This window comes from Notechis scutatus, chromosome 4 (assembly GCF_049901735.1).
Source record: "Notechis scutatus isolate UNSWTSFEM ecotype Mainland chromosome 4, rNotScu1.2, whole genome shotgun sequence".
NCBI lineage: Eukaryota > Metazoa > Chordata > Lepidosauria > Squamata > Elapidae > Notechis > Notechis scutatus.
This window is the reverse complement of record NC_142012.1, coordinates 155,490,647-155,508,426: the sequence shown is the minus strand read 5'-3', so window position 1 is coordinate 155,508,426 and position 17,780 is coordinate 155,490,647. Positions and strand designations below refer to the sequence as shown.

The following is a 17,780-nucleotide window of genomic DNA, read 5'->3' as shown; positions in this document are numbered from 1 at the left end:
AGTTGGGGATTATGAAAATCCTTGTACACTCCAGAGAAAGAAATTTCTTGCCAAAGTTAGCTGCCACCAGAGACATTAAGTGTGGTATGAAGGCTGCTGTGAAGAGCTGATATCACATTTTTACTCTCATGTGTGAACTCCTTGTCACATAGAAATGCCTCCAGCACTCTGAAGGTGATGATAGATAGATAGATGGATGGATGGATGGATGGATGGATGGATGGATGGATGGATGGATGGATGGACGGACAGACGGACAGACAGACACAGACAGACAGACATGATAGGCATATATACTGTGTATATATATACATATATGCTAAACTGGGTGGGGCATGGCCAGAGCATAACATATCCAACCCATGGGCCACAAGTTTGACAGTCCTGATATAGACAGATATATGATAGATAGATAGATAGATAGATAGATAGATAGATAGATAGATAGATAGATAGATAGATAGATAGATAGGAAGGAAAGAAGGAAGGAAGGAAGGAAGGAAGGAAGGAAGGAAGGAAGGAAGGAAGGAAGGAAGGAAGGAAGGAAGGAAGGAAGGAAGAAAGATTTTTTTTAATCCATCTTTAAAGTCCATCTTCTAACCAACTGGTTGGCTCTGAATGAATGAATGAATGAATGAATGAATGAATGAATGAAAATTATATATTGCTTTTAGAATTCTTTAATGTACTATTTTATGTCATAAAAGCCCTGCTTGCATCTGTCATGTCAAGATTCTCAAGATTCTCAATCAAGATAGATGCTACAGGAAAAAATTCCTCCTTTGATGAAGTTGAAGCCTTCCAATTCTCACCTATGCCCTACATAGTACCAATTCTGAAACAGAAGCTGTGTAGACCAGCTGTTAAGTGACAGAAGAAATGAGCCTTGGACCACAAGCCTGTCATAAACATTGCACACTTAATCATGGAACATCTGCTTTTCCATTTCTTTTATGACAACCTTCGCCTTGTATTTAATCTAAAGCAGAATGATTTCCCTAATTGGTGCAACAGTGTTTCACAAATTGAAAAGTCTTTTTGCTAAAAATAAAATATACCAACGACAGGACATTTCAATTAGCAGAACCATTTCTTATTAAATAATGTGGGGAGGGGAGAAATAAAAGAAAGAATCACTGTAATTTTTGGCAAATCCAGAGACAGTGCTGCCTTTGTGAAATTTAATTATTAGCAAATTAGTAGTGCAGATGCCAACACCGAATGGATTCCAAGATCCTGCTTTATTTTGGCAGATAATTCCAAAAATGAAAGCACCTCCCCCCACTCCCCCCCCCCCAAAAAATAAAACAATTTTCCTTAAGGACAATGACGGGACTTAGAACACCTTATCAAAGATATATTCCCAGTTTTGATGTTTACTCATGACACCTATTTACACAAGGAAATATTTTAAATGAAATAATGCCAAAGTCATACAATCTTTGTTGAACTTCAGGAAGGATTTATTTTATTTTTTTGCAAGAAGTGCCAGCAACTGACTTGGCAACTTTCTACATGCTAAGAAAGTAAATTATACACTTTCCTTTTAATATTGTAAGAAATATGGAGGAAGCACCAGATGATGCAGTTTAATAACTAATGTCTAGTGATCTCCTTCTGGTTATCCTCCCAATCTGTGGACTTTAACTTCCAAATTTCTCCAGACAATATGGCCATTACTGCAACATTTTAGAAGTCTACACATGCAGAGAATGCCAATATTGAAAAAAACAAATTTTTGGTTGCTTCTGGCTTAAATGTCTTTAAGGAAACACCTTTAAATAGATTTCCATTTATACTGTGAATTCCAGGCACTATGTGCTTATTTATTTCCATCACGGTTAACATCTCTGGATGGCTATTTGTGTGGAGCTCTGAGTCCTGAATATGATCCTGAGTCTTAAAATAAATTTTGCTTTTCATAGCGGGACCATATCTTCCTTAAACTGTATACCTTTTACTGACACTAAAGCAAACGTTAGACGTCTTAATGGATTTTTTTACTGGTTTTTGTTGTTTTAAAACATTTTAAAGATTTTAATTGTGGACTTCCGGTTTGTCGGCTTCCGCGGCGGCAGGGATTTGCGGCTGCGTGATCCCCGCCGCGCTAGCCGTTTTTGGGGCTCCGACCCAGGCGGGTGGAGCTAGGCTGCCCTGCAGGGGCAGCTGAAGGTAGGGGATCCGGAGAAGGGTTTGGGGTTTTGCAGACCCCTCCCGGCCGGCAGAACCCCTTTTCCCAGGACGGTGCAGCGGCGGTCCGTAATGGCCGCCACAAAGAAGCTGGCAGCCGGGTAAGAATGCGCAGGAGGAAGTGGAGAAAGTGCTTGAAAGGAGAAAGTTTTTCTTGGCTCCTAGGACTCTAAGACATATTTAACAAAATTCCTGAAAAGTATGACTTTCTGAATGATACCTTCGAGAAGAGGAAAAAAGCGGCAGTTTAATGGTGCTGAAAGGATAGCTTACCCTCTTTTTCTACGGAATAAAAAGTGAATATTAAGAAATCTATTTTTTTAGGTGAAAACTGGCTTTAAGCGATGAGTGGGAAAAGAGAGGACTAAAAAAATATTTGTATGCTAAGACTTTGTTGGAGGAGATGCCTTAAGGATTGAAAGACTAAAATATATTGCAATAAGATTTTAAGAAACAGATTTGGACTTTCTTTTCTCTGATTGATACTACCCTAGGAGGAGAGAGTGGGAACTCTGTCTTGGTTTGGACTGACTGATAACTTTGGGATTGTCTTATTTTTCCTTTGGAATATTCTGACTGTTGTAAGAGAAAAGAAAAGATTTATAATGGCTCCTTCTATTGAGGAACTGAGAAAAGATTATGAGCAAGCAAAAAAAAATGGTAAAGCTGGTTTGAAAGAAGCCTTCCTTTTTTTAGAAATGGCGCTTATTAACTATCAACAAACATTGCAGCAGATGAAGACAGCAGAAGAAGAAGAAGGAGAGGAAACCATCTTTAATAAATCTCAGAACTCGACCAAGAGGGAAGGAAGAGGAAGAGAAGAGAAATAAAGGACTTAAGATTTAAAAAACATTTAAGAAAGGGAAAAACAAGGTGCAAAATCAATATAAGGATGGTAAACAAAAGGGAAGAGGAATACGACAGAGAAGAGAAGCCAGTAAGGCAGAGGCTAGAAGAAGGGGGTAGAAAGATTTGTTGGGAGAAGAAAGAAAGGAAAAGGTGGAGAAAAGCTACAAAGTTTTGAAATTAAATGGGAAAAAAGGAATTTTTTTAGGGATAAAGGATAAGTATAATTTCTTCAAAGAGATTTTGCAAGGTACATAAGATGATATGGTAGTATTGTATTAGAAATAGAAAACTTAAATGGCTTAAGAGTTGATAAGAGATTAAAATGTTGAAATGTTAATAATGATTGGTTTTAAAATATAATATGAGGGGAGATTTAGAATATTGAGCTTTAATTAAAGAGTTTAATAAGATTATGGGATTGATGTTATTATAAAATTTTCATTATAGTATTTGTTTTTAATATTTAGATCTATTGTTTAACTATGTATTTAATTATTTTGGATGTATTATTCAGTTAGAATGTACCAAGCAAAATCGGATTGGGTATTCTAAAGATTAATTTGATTAATTTAGTCGGGAGATAGAAAGGCATCATACTCTGATTAGTGATTTCAGGAGAAATTTCTTTTTTTTTTTTTATAAGGAATGAGACAAAGGTACAATAAAGAATGGACAAAAGATACAAATATAATGACTCAAATTAAGATGATTAATTAAGATAGAATTAAAAAGAGTGAATATGGGGAGAAGTTAATATAGAAGATTTAGAATGGTAAATAAAATAAGTAATGATATGTAAGATGAGTATGAATACAGTTGAAGTCCATGAAGAAAGAAATACCTGGGTCCAAGTTACTTTCCAAAAAGATCTTTTTTATGTTTTGTGTGTTGTGTATATATGTTTTTTTGGGGGGGGAGAATTAATGAAACCTTGCAGAAATATAGAATGAGAATAATGGTAACTAAGTCAGAAAGAAATAGATGAAATAATAATAATAAAATGGAATAAGAGTAAAGAGAAAGAAAGAAAAATGGATAAGAGGTTTTTGTATGTTTATATGGAAATGGTTTAAAACAGAATTATAGTTTATCTGACTTGTTAAATTTATAATGGAAAAAGGTTTAAATATGTAATGGATAATGACGACTTGTGTGTTTTGAAAAAAATTAATAAAACTTGTTTAAAAAAAAAAAAAAGATTTTAATTGTAATACATGTTTTTGAATTGTGAGCCGCCCAGAGTTTTTTGCTGAGATAGGCATCTATAGAAATCAATCAATCAAACAAACAAACATTCAAATAAATAAATAAATAAATAAATATTTCACACTGAACTGTATTTTATTTAATTTTTATTCCTCCTTTATTATTTTAAGCAACTAAAGGCAGTAAATATACCTAATACTCCTTTCTCCTCCTATTTTCCCTTTAATAACCCTTTGAGTTAAGGTGAGGTGAGTTGAGACAGTGATCAGCCAAAAGCCACCCAGCCAGCTTTCATGCCAAAGATGGGACTAGAATTCTCAGTTTCCAGTGATTGGCCTGAACTCACTCAGCCAGTTTTCATGCCTATTGCAGGCCTAGAACTCACAGTCTCCTAGTTTCTAGGCCAACATCTTAACTACTATCTCAAACTAACTCTCATTAGTGAGAACCAAGCATTGATCCATTGATTGCAATAGGAACTGACCAACCAACTTGTCTGTGCCTGATCTACTTCTAATAGTCTGTATCAAACAGCAGCCATATTGTTTTTAAGGCATTTTAAGTATCCACTCTCTTCCCACAGCCCCATTTAGACTTGCCCTTTAATCCTAGATTCATTTTTCCAGTTATGCATAAATGAGATGGGACCTTGAGACATCCTTGATTAGCTTTCACCACATGTTATTTAAAAAATACAGATGAAAACATCTTGATCATCTCTCCTAGTTGCTGGGAAGGCAAGAGAGAGATCAAGGATTGCTGGTAATTGGTAAAAAACTTTTTGGTAAAAACTTTTACCGAAAATTAGGCAAAGCAGGAAGGCAGATTGAGTTGCTCACAGAATCACAGATTTATTCAGTGATCTATCTATCTGCCATTGGCTAGCTCAGTCAGTCACATAAAATTTGCTTGCAAGCAAACTCATAAAATTAACTTACAACACACCATGCATGTAAATATTGATTTTTTTATAAAAAAAGAGAAACTTTTACCCAAAATCAGGCAAAGCAGGCAGGCAGATTGAGTTGCTCACAGAATCACAGATTCATTCAGAGATCTATCTATCTGCCATCGGCTAGCTCAGTCTGTCACATAAAATTTGTTTGCAAGCAAACTCACAAAATTAACTCACAACACACCATGCATGTAAATATTGAATTTTTTATTTTAAAAAAGAGCAACTTTTACCCAAAATCAGGCAAAGCAGGCAGATTGAGTCGCTCACAGAATCACTCAGTGATCTATCTATCTGCCATCGGCCAGCTCAGTCTCTCAAATTTGTTTGCCGTGAGTTTGCACTGATTTTGCTTGCAAGCAAACCTTCAGTCCTAAGGGAAGTTCGGCTCTACTTAAAAGCAGAGCCGAAGATCTAAAGACTAGCTAGAAAGCAAGAAATCCAACCATTTTCTGCTTCCTAGCTAATCTAAATCTCCCAGCACAGAGACCAGATGATGGTCTGAAAAAGGAAAAATAGCAATTTAGCTGGTAAGTTTTCTGGGTAAGGAGTGAGTGGGTGGGGAGAGTTCCCATGGGCCATGTGGGTGGCATAGCCTTGTGTTTCTGTGAAGCCTGGATTAATTGCTTTGGGGGGGTGCTCTTGGGGTGAGATTTCTCTGTGGCCCACCAAAATGTTCTCATGGCCCACCAGTGGGCTGCGGCCCACCGGTTGACGACCACTGATCTAGGATGTTGGGTATTCTTGCCAGTTTAGTATCAACTGCAAATTAGATATGCTCCCTTTCTGTTCCCTCATCTAAGTCATTTATGAAGATATTGAAGAGTATCCCACTGCTTACTTCCCTCCATGTAGACGTAGACCCATTAAGGACTACTTGCTGAGCACCATTTGTCAGACAATTACAAATCCATCTGATGATGATGCTATCTATCCCATTTTTTTCTAACTTTTCAAGATCTACTTTAGATCCACTGGTCTACTTTGTCAAATGCCTTGCTGAAGTCTAAGTATGAGATATATTATGTCCACAGTGTTTCACTGGTCTAGAAATTTAGTCATAATGTTGAAAAATGAAATAAGATTGGTTTAGTATGTTTTTACCTCTAACATGGCCGAATCTTGGTATGAAAATTGCAAAGCCGGGACTCCAAGATGGTTGATGAAATAATCAGAATCCCCTTGCATTTGAATTGAGCTAGCATTGGATTCCATGCACTTCTCTGGCCCAAGACAGGTGAACTTGTAGTTCTGGAACAAACAAAATGCAATGTAAGATTAGGATCAAAAACTGCAGGTGCAAAAAGAAAAAAAAATAAGGCAAATGAATGTAAAGCATCCCCAAGCCAGGATCATCCAACACAGGGCTCATTGTGATGTCCAAGCTGCAAAACTGGAAGAAAGGATATACTTGGACACCATTAACAGCAATGGAACCAATTGGATGAGCTTGCCCTCATGGTCCTACTCATGAATGTGTCAGTGAGCTGAGGAGGGAATATACAGGAGAAACAGGATATTTGTTACTCAAGGTTGAAGTGATCCCCTTAATGCTCTCTGATGATTTTCTTGCTAGCACTAATGAGATTTCTTCAAGAAAACCACCCAAGCTCAGAAAGCATCAAGGATCCCAGAGAAGAAACAAGATTTGGGAGAATTAATGATAGACAGTATAATCTCAAATGCAACAATGATTCCTTCCTTCCTTCCTTCCTTCCTTCCTTCCTTCCTTCCTTCCTTCCTTCCTTCCTTCCTTCCTTCCTTCCTTCCTTCCTTCCTTCCTTCCTTCCTTCCTTCCTTCCTTCCTTCCTTCCTTCCTTCCTTCCTTCCTTCCTTCCTTCCTTAACCAATACAAACTATTAGGCTTTCCATCACATTAAGTTTATGATTGAAAACTTGCATCTTAAGGAGCCCTGGTGGTGCAGTGGTTAGAATGCAGTATCGCAGGCTAGATCTTCCCATTACCAGGACTTCAATCCCAATGGGGCTCAAGATTGATTCAGCCTTCCATCCTTCCTGAGGTTGGTAAAATGAGAACCAGAGTGATTTAGCCTTCCATCCTTCCTGAGGTTGGTAAAATGAGAACCTAGATTGTTGGGGACAATATGCTGATGTTGAAAACCATCCAGAAAGTGCTGTAAAGGAATATGAAATGATATGTAAGTCTAAGTACTATTGCTATTGCCTTCTGAAAAATTGCGAAGATCAATGTTCCCTAAACCTTTTCTCATGACCCAAGATACTCAGCTTTTAATGCACCAGGTCAGATATTTGGGTGGGTGTGCTCATCGTTTATTTATTTATGTTTTTATAGATCACCTCATTGTTTTTATCAAGTAAGCTAAGATATGATGGATCAGTTCTGTTTAGCTTATGAGAGAGAGAGAAGCCATTCAGAATCAGGCCTTTATACCGTATATTGGTGCCACACTGTTCTGTCTTTGTCCGACTAGATAGATTCATTAAAAATAATTCCAGGCCTCAATTAGGCCCCAAAGGATGACATGGAGCTGCCTAGAGTTGTTTAGGAATCAACTTTAACTTCTTGGCTTAAGATGTCCATCCTTTTGGATGCCATTTCAACAGCAGGAAAATAAATTCCTAACACTAAATTATTTGCCTCTGTGTTTTGCAGGCCATTTTCTTCAGCTTTTGCTACTCAATCTTCCAATTACTGTAACACTGCCAGATTTTATCAGGCATATGCATGGCATTTCTGGTAGCTACAACCCATCTTTTAAAAGATGTACTCAGAGAGAACACTACTACTAGGGGAATTCATTTTAATTAGAAATTGCTGCTTGCAAGTCTCTTCTTGACAGCAATTTGGTCAGCTTTAATTAAAGGCTCTGGTTCTCATTCTATTCTTCAGTAAACAAACTTGATGAATGCATTGTGATACAATGGCTATACTACTAATTATGGGTGGCAAAATTTAATGGGTTTATCATGCACCCTCTGGCTTAGGGAGGTGTTCTTGTTACTTTTCTTTCTTCCTTCAAAATGAAAGCATAATCCCATTAATCCAAGGATTTATGGGTTTGGCTGATATTGCCAAACTTTCCTGAATTAATTTTGTTTTTGTTTCTTCTCCTCAAGTTATTTGCATATATTTGAGGTTATATGAATAGTGGGAACGTGGAAATGATACAGAGTGTTAACATTTAAGAAATGATTAAGTCAATTATTATTTATAATAAAACAGGTTATTATATTATTGTGGCATATCTATGGCTGTCATTCTACATCTTGCTTGGCAAGGATATACCCAGGGGTGGGTTTCTACCGGTTCTGTCCACCTCTGTAGAACCGGTAGCTCTTAAGGGCAGCAGACATAGAACCGGTTCTATGTCTGCTGATGTTTTTGCCCACCCGCCCACCTGGGCTCTTACCCGACCTTTATTTCCTGATTATTTTCAACTTCAGCTGCCTTTCGGGGCACAGCTGCAGTTAAAAAAGCAAGAAAAAAGGGCTTTTTGAAAGGCTGCTTCTCTGCACACAGCATGCTGATGATGATTTACAGGCACACGCTGGCAGTGTGCAGGGAAGCACATTGTAAATCATTGAACCTCATAAATGATCGAACTGGTAGTTAACTCTGTCGGATCCCACCCCTGGATATACCTATTTTTAAACTGGGGGTTGTTGTCATAGATGGAGGTTTTCTTAGATCTAGGACTGGGGTTCCATTAGAGCAAGGGTGTCAAACCCGACTTCATTGAGAGCCACATAAGGGTTGTGTTTGACTTTGGAAGCCTGGGGTGGGTATGGCCAGCTCGATATCACTTGTATTGGGGGCACTTATGGTGGTCTGAGCGCTTTGCCAATGAAAACAGGCTCCCAAGCTTTGTTTTCATCTGCGACAGCCTTCTGCAACCTCTGCCAGTGAAAACAGAGCTCAGGAGGGCCACACATGGCCTGCCCAAGCTCCATTATTTTCACTGGCAGAGGCACTATGGGCCAGTCCTTTGCTCTTTTTAGGTCAGCCCCGTGAGCCAGATCTAAGCACCCGATGGGCTGAATCTGGCCCAGGGGCCTTGTGTTTGACAACCCTGCCTTAGAGGATTAGAAGAGGATTCCATCTACACCACCCCAATTGTTCTCTCTCCCTTCCCCCCCTCGCTCTGAAAAAGCATCATCTGCGCAATTTTATTTCATCGCAAAATCAAAAGCACTATCAGAATATCACATCTCAAGCTCCATCCCTTTGATGCAAGTATGTGATGTCATGGCAAAGATTTTAAAAAGGCAGGATTTAGTTTTCAATTCTTCAAGACCCTTCCAACCCCACCAATTCCAACTTTTGATTAGCAATTCTAATCGCCAATCATCACAGGTTGTTTGGATTGATAGATTAATTAACCAAACCCTAGTTGATTAACCACTGAGAGATCAGTCATGATCATTCATAGGCAAATTTCAATAGTAATTGTTTTGTAAAGTTCTATTCAATGATTATTTTGCAAAGTTTATTTTACTACAATAATCCTGTTGCCTCAAAGGTGCTTTTAAAAGAAGCAACTGGACTTTCTGATTTTTCTTTGAAGTTGTTTTGCTTCTCATCCAAGAAGCTTTTTCAGCTCTGAATTGGGAAATGAAAGGATGTTAACTCCTTGCAGACAGTTGAGTCCACCTGGAGGTTTTTCTGTGTTGTCAAGGTCACCTCAGTAGTGCAAATGGGTGTGGCGCCTTCTTGGAACTGTTGAAAGGACTGTTGTGGACTGGAGATAGATGATGGCATATCCCCAGGGGTGGGATTCTATCAGTTCGCACCTATTTGCTAGAACTGGTTGTTAACATTCTAAGCAGTTCAGAGAACTGGTTGATAGAAGAAATTACTGGCCTAATCCTGTAAGAAAGGCAGGAAGGAAACAATCTGGTGTTGCTTACAGAAACTGTCTCTCCGTTAACCCTTATTACATTCTTGGTAGGACTAGACTTCCTGTTTCAGGAACTTATCTGGAGTTTTTTCCCCCTCCTTTGCTTGTGTGGAGTGACCATTCAAATTTACAATGGCACTGAAAAAAGTGACTTATGACCATTTTTCACACTTACGACTGTTGCAGCATCCCCAGAGTCATGAGAGGCCAGGCGAGGAGATGCGTGCCTCGATGTGAGTGATATTGAGTTGGCCACACTCAGCCAATAACATGACCACCAAGCCATGCCAGCAACTAAGACACGCCCACAGAACCAGTTGCTAAAAAGTTTGAATCCCACCCCTGCATATCCCTGAATGCAAATGACTAGCTGTCTTCAAAGAACATAAATCCTTCCATTCTCCACCAACCAGTTAGAGCTGAAGAAGCTTATTGGATGAGAAGTAAAATGTCTTCGAAGAAAAACCAGAAAGTCCAGGTGTGTCTTGAAAAAATACCTTTGGGACAACCATGACCTGGATGACAGAGATTCTCCATAGACATAATCCTGTAGTATTATTTTGAAGGGCCTTAGAAACATACTAACCAGTAATTTAGTTGGTTTTATTTGGTACATTAGGTGAACACAACTGTGGTTTATTTTTTAGAGTTAAACCATACATAGCTTAGTGTGTCTGGAACAGAGGTGGGATTCAATTTTTTTTTACGATCGGTTATGTGGGCGTGGCTTGGTGGGCGTGGCAGGGGAAGAATATTGTAAAATTTCCAGTCAGAGGTGGTATTTGCCAGTTCTCCATACTACTCAAAATTTCCACTACTGGTTCTCCAGAACTGGTCAGAACCTGCTTAATACCACCTCTGGTCTGGAGGTCTTCCACTGTCCCAGGTGTCCAGTGTCCATTCATTATTTCACAATCATTTCCACATCCATTTTGGACTAGAAGATCTTTAAGGTCCCTTCCAACAGTATAATTCTGTTAAAGTCAATAGAATCAGTTGATCAGAAAAACAGGTCAGAATCAATCAGTATATGAGTGCCCCTCTTTTGACTACAAACAGGATGAATTTGTATGACAACAACAAAAAACAAAACCCGTTGGGTTCTACAGAAAGCTACTCATTAATCACAGACTAAGCTATGTTTGTTTTATTAATGGAGCCTTGTACAAGGTATAACTGCCCAAAACTCAATTTAAACTATGGCTTCCAAATGGCAAAAACTGGCTTGATGCATGACCCAGAGCAAAATTCAAACAAATAATTAAATCACATGATTGTGCAATGCAGTAAGTGAATCTAACAATTAGTGATAATGTGATTTGTTTCATTTTGTTGAGCATGTCATGCCATAACCATCAGCAGTTGATTGTTCCTGGTCTAGTCACATAAAAAAAATCTATGATATGTTTGACCTTGGACATAATCCACCTATTGAATTGCTTTGTTCAGAATGTGAGCACCAGCCATTTCAAAATGTGTTTTCTTTGCATCACCACAGTAGGTCTTTAGCACTTGACATGATGAATATTTGCACTTTACTCAGGGCACCCTATTGCTAAGAAATATAAAAGGGGATGTAACCTGAATTTACTATTTTACATTGCCTTTTCTAGTATATTCCCATTTTTGCATAAATATAAAAACAACCTGGAGTGAAAGATCATATGTTAATACATAATGTTTAAATTAAAGTTATAGATATATATCTTGCTCCAAAAAAAAGTTAGGACATTTTTTATATTTAATTGAAAAAAATACTGATTATGAGTAGCAAGATAAATAATATGTATATAATCCAAAATTGCATTTTCAGGAACCACAAAGGGTATTTAAATTTTTATTACATAATTATGTAGTATTGAGTAGACTTTTTTTAAAAAAATGTTTAATAGGATCATCTCTCTTGTAAACAATATTGATGTGTTTGTGATAGTGATACTGATGCGAACGATCAATATAACTTGTAATGCAATGATTAACCACACAGTTCAACTTTTATTGCATTATGTATTGGAATATAAATAGCCCTCTTAAAAAAAGTTGAAAAATACTGCCTAACTTTGACAACATTACAAAGCAAAGACAGCTAAGCAAATTCCAGTAATGGAGAGATATACTAGACAGTGGGTTCCTTCAGCATGCTAAGCAACAGTTTATTTAACCATCATGCTGGATTGTTTGGGGATACAAAACAGATTGGCATCTTTTTGCATAGTGTACAAAAAAAATAAGATCAGTTGAGCCAACAGCAATTATTGTTATTACAGAAATATTGCTTTCTGCACCGATTGCCTTATTTGCTTAACAGTAGATCTGGCTCTCTTTGACTTAAAGCTCTCATAGAAAGGATTCAGGCACTGGTGTAAGGTTTATTTATTTGTTTGTTTATTCATGGATTATCATGTTCTGCAAACTGAGCCACAAGGGTTTGCAAATCATGTGTAAGGCGAAGCACAACTTGGGAATCCAACCATTGTGGCTTCTACAGCAAACAATAGTTAAAAACAAATCACAGCTTATCAAGATGTACCCCCTATTCCTCCACAACACTTCTGCCCTTGAACATCTCATGAAATAACAAGAGGATGATTCTACTCAATATATTCCTAATTTGTTGCTACTGGCAAGGAAAAACCAATACTTTCACCTTCATTCTCAGTCCAGGCCGTACAGATGGCAAACCATCTCTAGAAGATATTCTCTTGTTCAGACAATTCTGAGTACTCATTTAAGATTCCCGAGAATTAAAGGACCTTCCAGGGAATTGAAGGAATAGTTCAGCATCAGTGGTTTGGAACGGTTCAGCTGAACCGGTAGTAAAAAAAAAGCAGACGATCAGCTGAGAGGAGGAAAAAAAATCCTGGACAATCAGCGGAGAGGAAAAAGAAGAGAAAAGTGCAGGATCCGCCCACCCACCTGTCCGTATGCTTTTCTCTTCTTTATTCACTCAGCTGATTGGTGCTGCAGGTCTCAGCTGGTGTGGGGAAAGCTGCGCACCAACGTTAGGAAAATCACGCCCACCAAGCCATGCCCACTGAACCGGTGGTAAAACAATTTGAATCCCACCACTGTTCAACATGTCTGAAGAACACCAGATTGCAAAAGACTGTCAAGGGCATTATTGCAATATTAACCACTGAATATTGTGCTTCTCAATATCCCAATATTCCTATACCGAGTTGGAAGTCGAAATAGATTTAATTTACTGTAGCAGAAGATTGTCTTAGCTTGTATTACTCATATACAGATGGAAAATGTTTGTGAAGTAGAAAAGTGGCCTGCCAAGCTGTCTAGTCCTTTGAGTGGTTGTGACAGCTGACCTACAAACAGATCTGGCTTTTCTAAGCTATTATCTGTATTCCTGACTTTTTCACATGCATTAATATCTGTGTTGAAAATCCCTACCACCTTGGCTGGTATGAATTGCAGGATGTAAACTATTATTGGAAGCAGCATTAAACTTAAGTGATCAACGGCATTGGGTGATGTTTGCTTATTTATTCAATTTAGATAGTCACTGATCTCACATATTGTGACAATGACCAAAGAACAATATGCAAATTGCAAATAAAAACAGCCAAAAAGGAGTATATAGCCATGCTTAAAACCAAGTTAAAAACCAATGAATATAATCAGTGTGAAAGACACAATCTGTTTTGTCTCACCTTTCTTCTTTCCCAAAAGATGAAAGAGTACAAACTCACACAAACACAGGCAGGCAGGCTGGCTCGGACTTCACAGAGTTAATTCTTTGGAACTGATAACGTCCTTGGCATTCCAACACGCTCTGCCTGCCAAGTCCGAACTGATAACAAGTAAAAAGCTACTTACAGAAAATTACAAGGCAGACCACAAAAATCATTCCCAAAGAAAACCTGAAGTAAGATCAAACTTTGTCCCGTACAAAGTTCCAGCCGACAACACACCCACTTTTATCCCCTGTGGGGTGTGTCTCAATGACTCAGCTCACTCTCTGACCCTCCCACGCCTCCTACATTGCTGCTCACGTTTCTCCCTATGACGCTGCCTAGGATCAAGCCAACATTCTTCCTCTTGACTCCCTGTCAGGGGCTGCTCCAATATGCCTTCCTCCTGATTAATCTCAGGCTGTTCCTCTCGATTGTCTGATGAAACCTGAGGCATTATCAGGGAGGAAGGCATTGCCAGAGAGGAAGGTCCTGGGGAGGAAGGCATTCCCAGTTCCTCCTCCTCATCTTCCAAGTCCTCTTCCTCTAGCAGCACAGGCTCGGGAATCGGAGCCACAACACAATCCATAACTTCCAATACAAACATTGAAGAGCTTGTAGATGGCCAATTTCCCCAAGAACGATGGCGAAAACATATCTTCAGAGCCTTCAAAAAAACCTGTAGAGTCATGTCCAATCTAATACCCAGAGGTATGACATTTGAAAGGATGGGCACTATGATCACAATATAATGCCTCTTCCATTGAACCTGCTGAATTCAAAAGGGATAGAACATGGAGAAGCAGTTTCTCCAACAACCCACTCCCATACCATATAAGCAGGGATGGGATTCTACCGGTTCGGACCAGTTCGTGCAAACTCCTTGCTCCAAAGATCACCTGGCAGTGAACTGGTTTGTTGCAATGAGCATGTGGGCCCACCTGCCCCCCGCTCTTTTCTTTGCTTTATTTCCTTTATTTTGAGCACAGCTGATTCACAGCAGAGTGGTTTGCTGTGCCTGTTTTATTCACAGGGACTGCAGTAGAAGGTAAGTATTTGAGGTTTCAAAAATGCAGAGTGTGCACGCAAAGTGTGCAATCACCGAACTGGTTGTTTTACCAGTGGAATCCCACCCCTGTATATAAGTCTTTATAGGTCATTATTAGCATATTAAATTGTACCCAGAACCATACTGGTAACCAAAGTAGCTCCAAGAGTAGAGATGTCATGTGCGCTAATCAAGGAACACACATAACTGCCCATGCAATCCGCAATAAAGTTTTGGTACATATTTGCTACATAATGATGTACTTGAAAAGCAAAGAAACCTCACAGGAGATATGAGCAGGGTATGCTCTTAATTCCCTTCTCATAGGAACTAATTTTGATTGTCATAAATTAATCAATACATACCTAACTTTATTTAATGAACATGAGGCTATCTTATGGTTAATGTATGTCACACTATTGTGAATTTATGCAGCCTAGGCTAAGAGAGATTTACATCTAAAACTGTGGCATGCAATAGAAAGGTTTGGTGTATAAGTGAAGAGAATGAAATTATTGCAGCAAGTCTCAGACCCTTCCACTCCAAGGATAAAACACCCAGACAGAAATTGAGCAACGTGGTATATGCAGTGCATGGCAGTGAGCCATGCACAGATCTGTACACTGGGGAAAGAAACAAATGAAAAACTTCATAAATGTCTAGCACAACATAGGAGAACAAACACATCAGGTCTAGATTCAGCAATCCATCTGCATTTAAAAGATACAAGCCACTCTTTTGAAGACAACAAAGTCCATATTTTGGACAGAGAGGACCACTGCTTTGAAAGAGGGGGTAAAAGAGGCCATTTATGTCAAAATGGAACAGCCCTTTCTCAACAGAGGGGGTGGGGGATACAACATTATCTATCTCTAATCTACAACACAGTCCTTTTAACAGTTCCAAGAAGGCTCCACACCAATTTGCACCACTCAGGTGACTCTGATGACACAGATAAAACATCAGATGACGTTAACCCACTAAAAGAATGCAAATGACCAACTGTCTGCAAGGAGTATAAATCCTTCCATTCCCCACCATCCAGTCAGAGCTGAAGAAGCTTCTTAGGTGAGAAGTGAAACGTCTTAAAACAGAAAGTCCAGTTGCCCCTTGAAAAAAAGCACCTTTGGGACAGTATCATTTATGTTAATTGTTAAGGCTTCAGTCTTTTGTCTAAAAACAATTGATCTGACAGGGCTGTCATTTTAATTAGTCATGTACAGATGCACATTAACTGTTCTGTTTTCCTCATAAATCAGGAAATTTAAACCAGAGAGCAACTCTAAGAATTATCTACAAATTCTTCCCGGCATCTTAGTTGGACAAGCCCTGCCCTATAATTTGTTTGCTTGCTTGTTTTTGATTTTTACAAATTTGCCTCACTACCATGCAATTTATTTTTCTAACTTGCCTCCTCTGAAGGAAATACAGGGAGTCTTCGACTTACAACAGTTCATTTAGTGACAGTTACAACAGCACTGAAAAAAGTGACTTATGACCACTTTTCACAGTTACAACCTTTGCAGCATCCCCATGATCGAAATTCAGATGCTTGGCAACTTGTTCACATTTATGACCATTGCTCTGTCCCAAGATCATGTGATTCACTTTTACAACCTTTCTGACAAACAGTGTCAAAGGGGAAGGCAGATTCACTTAACAACCTGGGATACTAATTTATCAACTGCAGTGATTCACTTACCAAGTGTGGCAAGAAAGGTCATAAAATGGGGCCAAACTCACTTAAAACATGTCTCACTTGACAACAGAAATTTTGAGCTCATAAGTGGTCATAAATTGAGGACTACCTGTAGATTGGTCTCTTGTCCTCCTACCCACACCAGTCAGTGCTTTCGCTTTGGAGCAGAAGATGAAAAACAAATTTGCACACCAAAGCATTGTGCTGAGATTTTTCACAAGCCTGACCTGGAATGGTTGCAGAAACAGGCATCGACCAAACGATAATCCATGGTTTGTCCAACCTTTCAGTAAACTGAAATATCACACTGAAGCTGCCAAACTCTGACTGCTCAGCAAATCCATCACAAACCAACTGATACCTTAAAGAAATTAGACAAGCCTAAGAATGAAGCCAAAAGAATGTCCAGTAGTTGATATAGCCAGAGACAAAGGAAAGTTTAATGCTGCAAATATATGTATGCCATTGATAGGTGGAATGTCAGAACTATGAATCAAGGCAAACTTAATATTGGTAGGACCAAAATGTCAAGCCTGAACATTGACATTCTAGGAACCAGCAAATTGAAATAGACTGGAATTGTTTAGTACATATTTAAGGAACAACCAATCCTCTTTTGCAGACAAGAGAATCATAAAAGAAATGGAGAAGCAATCGTTTTTAATAAAAGTCTGTGATCAGATACAACCCAAATGAATGATAAAGGATCTCACTTCCCTAATCCCAATCATTATTCCAGTGATATATGTTTATCATCTAACCACAGATAAATACAAAATAGAAGTCAGATATATCATGCTTGTCATAAAAAACTGGAATGCTAAAATAAGAAATAAAATGGCATCTTGAATATTTTGTCTTACTGTACAAAATAAGTTAGGAGATAGACAAATAGAGTTATGCTGAGAAATCTATAGAAAATACCAAAAGAGAAATACAGATGAATAATCTGTAGTACATATGACTACACGTCCATCATTAAATGGATGGTTCCTAACTCAGCTTGACCATACACTTTGCAAGTAAAGATGGAGAAACTTTATTTAGTCAACAAAAATAATGTTGGGTGATAACTGCTGATCAGATGATGAATGCCTTACAAAATTATATCTCGTAATTACTATACTACTAATTACTATACTACTATATACTACATAATTACTATACTACTAATTACTAAAGAAAAAAATAAAACTGTAAGTTGACATATCAACAAAATATGATCTTAGACAGTAGTGGGTTTCTAAATTGTTTCCTAACAGTTCTC

The 17,780-nt window shown here is 38.4% G+C and overlaps 1 protein-coding gene across 16 annotated transcripts in view; it reads right to left on the bottom strand.

Moving 5' to 3' along the window:
* NAALADL2 (N-acetylated alpha-linked acidic dipeptidase like 2) overlaps positions 1-17,780 on the bottom strand; it is a 625,547-nt gene that overhangs the window by 153,342 nt on the left and 454,425 nt on the right. For all 16 annotated transcript variants that reach the window (XM_087965359.1, XM_087965362.1, XM_087965366.1 and 13 more), the window contains one exon: positions 6,305-6,451. In XM_087965359.1, coding sequence (XP_087821485.1) covers positions 6,305-6,451 — 147 coding nt within the window. The remainder of the gene's footprint in view (positions 1-6,304; positions 6,452-17,780) is intronic.